The sequence below is a fragment of the Hibiscus syriacus genome, unplaced genomic scaffold, assembly GCF_006381635.1.
Source record: "Hibiscus syriacus cultivar Baekdansim isolate YM2019G1 unplaced genomic scaffold, ASM638163v2 tig00113726_pilon, whole genome shotgun sequence".
In the NCBI taxonomy this organism is placed as follows: Eukaryota; Viridiplantae; Streptophyta; class Magnoliopsida; order Malvales; family Malvaceae; genus Hibiscus; species Hibiscus syriacus.
Genome location: NW_024063472.1, coordinates 110,792 through 119,335, shown reverse-complemented (window position 1 = coordinate 119,335; position 8,544 = coordinate 110,792). Strand labels below are relative to the sequence as shown.

General features: G+C 39.0%; 2 protein-coding genes and 1 long non-coding RNA gene across 4 annotated transcripts; 2 read left to right on the top strand and 1 right to left on the bottom strand.

Annotated features, from left to right (window-relative positions):
* Nucleotides 1-2,211: 2,211 nt before the first annotated feature.
* LOC120187923 lies at nt 2,212-3,107 on the top strand. Of its 2 annotated transcripts, none has more exons than XR_005522359.1 (3): nt 2,212-2,260; nt 2,403-2,471; nt 3,019-3,107. It is a non-coding gene; the product is annotated as an uncharacterized LOC120187923 (long non-coding RNA). The 2 variants fall into 2 exon arrangements; XR_005522358.1 differs by lacking the exon at nt 3,019-3,107 and adding an exon at nt 2,662-2,815 and having other exon boundaries at nt 2,219-2,260.
* Nucleotides 3,108-3,185: 78 nt separating this feature from the next.
* On the top strand, nt 3,186-5,555 carry LOC120187801 (DEAD-box ATP-dependent RNA helicase 46-like). Its single transcript, XM_039191426.1, has 6 exons — nt 3,186-3,262; nt 3,435-3,495; nt 3,707-4,057; nt 4,198-4,475; nt 4,651-5,017; nt 5,250-5,555. Exons 1-5 carry the CDS (start codon nt 3,186-3,188, stop codon nt 4,997-4,999), a joined length of 1,116 nt encoding a protein of 371 aa, XP_039047357.1. The 3' UTR covers nt 5,000-5,017; nt 5,250-5,555.
* A 514-nt stretch (nt 5,556-6,069) lies between these two features.
* Nucleotides 6,070-8,309, bottom strand: LOC120187922 (phosphoenolpyruvate/phosphate translocator 2, chloroplastic-like). Its single transcript, XM_039191517.1, has 9 exons — nt 7,825-8,309; nt 7,591-7,713; nt 7,375-7,527; nt 7,209-7,294; nt 7,019-7,103; nt 6,762-6,881; nt 6,598-6,675; nt 6,352-6,481; nt 6,070-6,264 (listed from the first exon to the last, which is right to left on the bottom strand). The coding sequence occupies exons 1-9, from the start codon at nt 8,242-8,244 to the stop codon at nt 6,188-6,190; spliced, it is 1,272 nt and encodes a 423-aa protein (XP_039047448.1). The 5' UTR covers nt 8,245-8,309; the 3' UTR covers nt 6,070-6,187.
* Nucleotides 8,310-8,544: the final 235 nt, after the last annotated feature.

The following is an 8,544-nucleotide window of genomic DNA, read 5'->3' as shown; positions in this document are numbered from 1 at the left end:
GATTGACCCTTTCTCTTTAATTGTGGGCAATCATATTTGACATGCCCCGGTTTTTTGCATTCATAGCAAATGATTGGTTCCTTCTCTTTTGGTTCATTTTTGAGGCCTTCATTTCGTTTGAATTTTCTTCCTCGGTAAGGTCTCATCATTTTTCTGAACCGTTTGGCAAACAATGCCATTTCCTCATCATCGTCATCTTCATCCGAATCACTCTCATCTTTTGTGGATTTGAGAGCAACTACAATGTTTTTCTTCTTCTCCTTCTCCTTCTTCTTTGGTGTCTCTTCAATCTTATCAAGGTCCACCTCATCTTCAAGCATCATTTCATGAGTGAGGAGTGACCCAATTATCTCTTCAAGAGTTAAGGACGTTAAGTCCTTAGACTCGATGATTGCCGTCTTCTTTGATTGTCACGATTTTGGGAGGGAGTAGACTAACTTCCTCACAAGCTTTTCATTTGAAATGATCTCTCCATATGACTTGAGACCATTGACAATCGTTGAAAATCTATCTGTCATAGCTTTGATATCTTCATTTGGTTTCATCCTGAAATTTTCATAGCTATGCGTTAGAATACTAATTTTAGATTTCTTTACCTCATCGGTACCTTCATGAGTGACTTGAAGTTTGTCTCATATTTCTTTGGTGTTGTACACGATGAAACTCTTCCGTATTCATCTGGTCCAAGAGCATAAAAATTTATATGGATGGTTTTGGAGTTGAGCTGGAACATTTTTGTCTCTCATTCACTCCATAATCTTGGATGAGTGAGAGGCTTGATGTATCCTTCTACTACGACATTCCATGCTCCCATGTCACTTGCTTGAATGAAGTACATTATTCTATTCTTCCAATAGGCATAGTTAGCTCCATTGAAGAAAGGAGGCTTGTTGACGGGCATCGAATCGAGACCGCAGTCGAAGTTTAAAGCGGAGGCCATTGATGACTTTGATTATCGATATAACTCTTCCCGAATCGAATCAAGAGGCGATTAAACATTCAAATGAGTTAGGCTCTAATGCCAATTGTTGAGTTAATCGATTGACGGAATCGACCAAGAGGGGGGTGAATTGGCAATTAAAATTTTGGTGGAAGCTTTTGCAGAAAATTGAAAGTAATTGCACAGCGATTTAGAGTGGTTCGACTTTATCAACCAAAGTCTACGTCCACTACCTTAGCTATCCACACTAAAGATTTTCCAACAAATTCACTAATTTGTTCTTTCTTTTGAGGACAAAGAGTAACCTTACAGCTCCCTCAAGAATTATACCCCAAATTCTTGAGCACACTCTTTTTCAAAGAGAAATGCACAAATTTGCAAACTTACAAGGAAAATCTCACAAGGTAAGATGTTTGCACAATTCTAGAACAAGAAAAGAACACTCACAAATAATTACAAATGAGCACAAATGGTGTTCTTATTGATCAAAGGCTTAAGAACTTGTTTAAATACACCTTGAATCACTTCTGAACATTGGGGATGATTGGTGAAGATCATATAGCCGTTTTAGTGTGAAAACAATTAATAAAACAGCTTGGAGCGTGGGGGGAATCGGTACCCCCTATGGGGAATTGGTTCCCTAAGTGTAAAATTTAAATATTTCGACCGTTATACAAGGGGGAATCGGTACCCCCTGGGGGGGAATCGGTTCCCTCCGAGCATACTGGAATTCTTGGAGCCAAACCATTCAGGGGGAATCGGTACCCGTTGGGGGGGAATCGGTACCCCCTTGGGGGGAATCGGTTCCCTCTGAGCAATCTGGAATTTTTGGCTTTGAAATAGTCCAAAATACTTTGTAAAATTATTTTGAAATTGTTTTAAGATTAAAACTTAATTTTACACTTGAGTAAGGATTAAAAATGATTTTTGAAAGATTTGGAGTAATGTTTTGATATTCGAATAGTTATATCGAATATACTTAAAAAATCATTTGGAAAATCTTAAAATTCATTTAACTTAATTTGTTATATCAAAATATCAAAATGTTTTCAACATATATTATATTTGACTATCAAAGTTACATAATGTTCAAGCATCTGAAGTGGGAATTTATGGTATGTTCATTTTCTACCTAAGATTGGTTTAATGTTCTTAATTTTGCATAGAATGCAAGGGGTGGACCATTTTATTCCCATAATACACCTAATGAGACTGTCAACTCTTGATCGGAGGATTATTTGCTAGAAGACTAGGATCAGCAGCTGAAGAAAGTAATTGTCTAATCATGCTTATTGTCGTCAGCATGAGATAACAGTAACTGTGAGTATCTAGGTGGTAATTACGCTTTATTAACCATTTTAATATTTTTTTTCATTCAGGCAATTTAGCTTCTGTAACTCTCATTTTGCTTGGACATTAATATCCCCTGTGATAAATTGTTCTCTCCATTAAATCTTGTCAGGGAGGTGAAGTGCCACCACCCTTTTCATCATTTGAATCTACTGGCTTTCCTTCTGAGATACTGAGAGAGGTATGCTTTTCTGCTTCTTCTTGCTCCTTTTAGCCGTTATAACATAGGGTTCAATTGAAAGTTGCATATGGTAAGTTAGTCGAACTATGCAAGTTGAATGTTTCTTGTGGAAAGTTCTGTGATTGCTGGAGGTCCCGATGAGCGTCAGACACATCTTAATTCTTTTGCCATCTTTACTTTTTTGTCGCAGGTGCGATATTTGCTCCTTGGAGGGGCTAATGTCGTACGCTGTGGTGCCCTCTGTCGGGGGCTTTGCTTGTAATTTGGGGCGCCCTTGTATGGTGGACCGATTTTCGGAAGGGTATACTGGGTGACCCAAGTTTTTTGGACCGCCGATGCTGATGATTAATTCTGCCACTGCATCCGAATGGAAGAAGAGGCCTCCTCTAGTTCCAGCTTCCATCGGCAAGCATTGGCCGCTTGCATATGGGGGATGATGCTTCTTCTGATATATGCCATTCATCTATAACTCCTAAAAGAAAACCAAATGTCTTGAGGGTAGTTTGCTCACGGAGGTTGCTGGTGTTTTCTTTCTTTCTTTTAACAGGTGCACAATGCTGGGTTCTCTGCTTCGACTCCCATTCAGGCTCAGTCATGGCCAATTGCATTGCAAGGTAGAGACATAGTGGCCATTGCGAAAACGGGTTCTGGGAAAACATTGGGTTATCTACTTCCTGGATTTATACATCTCAACGTTGCCGTAATTATCCTCAAATGGGTCCAACTGTGTTAGTTTTATCACCAACTAGGGAGTTAGCTACTCAGATACAAGAGGAAGCTAACAAATGGCTGTCCCTTGTTCCCATATGTAATGGGGTAAGGGGGAGGTAAGATAGTAGGCTGCCCCCAACACTAGGTTGAGAGCAGCTTCCGTAGGAGACCTCCAAATTATGAAATGCCCTCCATGGGACTCGATCCCACGACCTCAAGGTTAAGAACCTTGTGCTCTACCAACTGAGCTAGATGGTCATTTCTACAAGAGGAAGCTAACAAGTTTGGGAAATCATCAAGAATTAGTTGTACAGTATGTTACCATTCTTTGAATCAGAAGTCAGGGCATCAATTTGTTCTATTCTTTTTTTAGCTCTTTTATCATGTTCCATTATAAATAGTATGCTTAATTTTTTTCAAATGATCCTCCCCTAATTATATTTTGATATAGGATCTTTTCGAAGGTGAATGTGGACAGAACTCGGAGTTTACACTGATGTGAGTCATTATTTGTATATGTGCAGTGTTTATATGGGGGAGCACCAAAGGGTCCTCAGTTGAGAGAGATTGAGAGAGGAGTAGATATTGTGGTTGCCACTCCTGGCAGGTTAAATGATATTCTGGAGACGAGAAGAATCAGCCTCCACCAAGTTTCTTACCTTGTGTTAGATGAGGCTGATCGCATGTTGGACATGGGATTTGAACCTCAAATACGGAAGATTGTGAAAGAAGTTCCTACTCGCAGGCAGACACCAATGTACACGGCAACATGGCCAAAGGAAGTCCGTAAAATTGCAGCTGATCTACTGGTAAATCCTGTTCAGGTCAACATCGGCAATATTGATGAGCTTGTGGCAAACAAGTCTATTACCCAGGTTTGAACTCCATTATTGCTATTTTTTATATAATTCAACTCTTATTTGGGAATCTGACAGGTAATAGTTTTTATGTGAATGAATGGTTCTCTCTAACATATAGTTGCCAAGAAATTTATCGTTGTTATGATATATTGCAGTATGTTGAAGTGTTATCACCAATGGAAAAGCACAGAAGATTGGAGCAGATACTGCACTCACAAGAACCAGGATCCAAGATAATTGTTTTTTGTTCAACTAAGAAGATGTGTGATCAACTTGCTCGCAACCTCGCTCGACAATTTGGAGCTGCTGCTATCCATGGAGACAAGTCTCAGGCTGACAGAGATTACGTGTTGAGTCAGTTTCGCACTGGGAGGTCCCCAGTGCTTGTTGCTACTGATGTTGCAGCTCGCGGATTGGATGTTAAATACATAAGGTAGGGGTTGGGATTTCTTATGTATGGTTCCATTGCTTTATACTTCTATAGTTGCAAGGAACTACTTATGTTGATGCAGGAAAATCTTCATATTTAATGTTTTCTTGGTGATTTTATTACAGCTGCCGCGTTAGTAAATCATGATAATGATTGCAATTATTAATATCTTTCACAGGGTGGTAATCAACTATGACTTTCCGACTGGGGTTGAGGATTATGTTCATAGGATTGGGACGACTGGAAGGGCAGGTGCTACCGGATTAGCATATACATTCTTTTGTGATCAGGATTCGAAGCATGCTTCAGAGCTAATCAAAGTTCTAGAAGGTGCAAACCAGAGGGTGCCTGCAGAACTTCATGATATGGCTTCACGTGGTGGTGGGAGGGGAATGCCTAGACGTTGGACTCCCAATTCTGGTGGCCGTCCTGGGTTTGGATATGGTGGCAGGGATGGTGGCAGAGGTGGTCGAGGAATTTCTACATTACCATCTAGATGGAATGACATCTGGAGGACAGGGATATAGGCACGAGTCTCGAGATAGGTATGTGGTGTTCTCTTCATCTTTTTTATTTATTTTTCTAATTTTTATACTTGCTTCTGCACCAGTTAAAATTATTGAACTGTTTCTGTGGTGGTATCTGATTTTTTTCCCACACTATCTTTGATTAGTGAATTTAGAATTATTCTAATTTTGGTATGGAACTTTAAATTCTCCCATGTTTATTGACCTCTTTGTTATGTCTGAACTGATATGATTGTGGTTTCCATGATAGTTACAACAAGGGAAGGAGTCGGAGTCGGAGTCCTGCAGGTTGGGGTGATCACAGCAAAAGTGGTTCCATGAACGCAGCCAGAGTCGTAGTGCTGACAGGTATGATACTGCTGCTGGACATCAGCGCTCGTGAGAGGTTCAGGTCACTTTATAGTGGTGCTGGTAATAGTGGAAGATCGATTGGTGACTCTCAGCAGGAGAGGGGAATACCCTGGTAAAGGTATCGGGGATGAAGAAGAAGGCATGATACCTCATTGATCTTTTTGACCTAAGAATTTAGGAATTTGGTGGTTCATGTAAGTTTGGTTCAAGTTTTATATAACATGTTTCAGAAGTTTAAATTACATGGGAATATTTGTTGCATTTTTCTCGATAGACTTGCTAGGGTTTTAGATGAATGGAGTATGAAAATTTTAGAAGTGTCTCGAGGTAAAATAAAAGAAAAGTAGGCGAAGTTTGTCACTTGTTAGATTAAATGTCTTTCGAGTCTTGTGATGGATATGTGTAAGGATCAGATTAATTACTGTTTAATACACACTGGATTGTTTTTAAAATTTCTACTGATTTTAAATAAGTAATCTGGTGTTATTCTCTTAAATATCTATTGTTTTTGTTTCTTCAAAGAAAAATTACAAATGAAGTCATTAACGTATATGTTAGGTCGAGTCACGAAGATGAAGTGCTTTTAGGGTTAAATGCTGTCACATTGCATCCAGTTGATGGTATCCGTTAAATTTTAATGACCCTGAACCCTAAAAGAGGGAAAAGGAAGCCACAGGCCTGGGCTTCTTTCATTTTTCGGGTTCTTTACTTAGAAATGATGCAAGGAAATCAAACTCTGCATTCAGTTGATTTGGTGTTGAAGTTTGTTTTTCTATGATTAGGTAAAGGCCTAACCTTTCACCTTTAAAAAAGGGAAAGAGAATACAAATTGATTTATTACGCGGACTTGGGTTTTGGCTTCAGTTGTTTAGCTCTGGAGTAGAGGAAGACTCCGGTAAGAGCCAGGGTAGTGCCTGCATGGATGCATGCCATTGCCAGCAGTTAATACAAGTTTAGTAGGTTAATTGCACTGGAGTGCAGCGTAAAGGCGGATGATTTACCGAGGGAGTTGATGGGTGAAACAGGAGTCTGGAAGAAGATGATTGATGAAATGATGACCACAACTCTCTTCACACAATTCCCCACTGAATGCGTCACTGGTGACACCATTTGCAATATCATGTATGACACCTGTCATTCACAATCCACTCTCAGATTATACAATCATATTTTAAAAAATATTAAATATATGCTCATATACCCCTATAATTTTAGTTTTTTTTTTTTTTTTTACATAAGAGGGTTACCTGTTGATAACTGTGGAAACAGAATCCAGCCAGAAGTGATCTTATGCACAGCTCTCTGACATTCAAACCTTGGTTTGCCTTCACTCCCAAGTATGGGAATTTTGTTAATGAACATAACAAGCCCTAATTGCTTTAAGACAACTTCAACATATGTAAATACTCACAGCAGTTTGTAGATATGAAGGACTGAACTTCACACCTTCCAATAAAATGGCAGCAGGAACCAACAGAATAAACGAAATTATTGTTATTATTGAGAAAATATTGATATTGTCCAATGTCTCCTGTTTATAGAGATACATACATGTTAGTTCCTCAACTAAACATTCCCTATTTTATTTATGTATTTAAAAATCTTATCCCTGTATTAAGGTCGGAGTTTTTTAATGAGATTAAAAATCACGAGTTATGTGTTTTGTACCTCATTTCTAACCATGAACTTTTTGCTAAACACATTACGCGATTGGTTAGTCACATTGGAAGCCATTGCACTGCAGAAACCAATCCTGTTGAGGACAGGCAGAACAAGTTTAAGAAACAATTTACTACAAATATAAAGATATGATGTTCAATTTCATGAAAACATAATAATTAAGGGAAAAGGGTGTTACCAATTAAAAGATGCCTCGGAGAATGATGCTAATGCCACTCCACCAACAACTGGTACGAGGGAGGATACTATCCACAAAGTAGGCCACTGCAAGCAGCAGCAAAAGAATTGAGAGCTGAACCCTCTTGGTTTCAACTAACTAAATCAAACAGTGCATGAACTCGTACCTCTCCAAGAATCAGAACAGAGAACAATACAGTGAAAAAGGGCTCCATTGCTTTAATGGTGTGAGTGAATGAAACATTAACTTTGCCAATACTCACATTGGTCAAAAGATTGCCCAAAGTGTGAACTACAGCCAATGGAATGATCACTGCAACCTGAAATCTGCTTTGTAAAACACTTTCTTTTCAGAATCAAAACAAATTAATCAAAACAAGTACCTGAGAACGAGTAAGCTTGGGTCTATGGTGGAGATTTGAAGCCCACATTATGAGGATTATCAAAGTACCACACCCAAATTGGAAGGCTGTAACTGTGGCTGGAAATGCATACACCTTTAAAACCTTCACAACAACCCACAATGTAACTCAAATTCAACATCTACCCATTGCATTTCAAACTCTGTTATTGCTTGGTTTCCAAGAAAACAGACAAAAGGAAATTGGGTTTAGAACCTGCTTGTTGAAGATGTTGAAATAGATATTCAAAAGATACCAAACTGCAAACATGGCTCCGAGTTGCAGGCTGGTGGCCAAACCAGTATACCCCTTTGTCTCGCCTATGTTTTCAGGAACCTCTTGAGCTCTGACCCTAAATCCATCATATCTTTCTTTAGAAACAAGCAAAGAAGCATTGAAGGGGGAACAAGAAGAGAGCAAAGAAGCTTTTTGAAACGGAAGTCCATTGATGGAACTGAATGGCTTTAAAGAAGAGGAGTTGGATACTGGAGTACTAAATCTGGGGTTTGGGTTCTTGTTTAAAGGTCTAAACAATGGAGTTAAAGGAGAAAGAGAGAGTGCAGTGGTCTGCATCTTGGATGGTTCAAATGGGAAGACGAGGTCATAGTTTTTGTGGGGGGGCTTTAAGCTTTGCATGAATCGACAATGGCATTTACTTTTGCAGTTGGCAGTTTGCTTAACACATCTTTGATTGGATTGGTTCATGTAATTATGGGATAATGTGAAATTGCAGACTAAAACACAAGGAAATAAAACTGATCCAATTTTGATTAGCTGGAGGTGGAAAATCCATGGATGACATGAATCCCAAACCACGTTTGTGTCTAAGCTGCCTTGACAAAGATGTGGCACTGGCAATGACAGCTTCATTCTCGAAAAGGAAATCTGAACATGGACCTCAAATTTTTATGCCAAAATCATTTATCATGATATTTT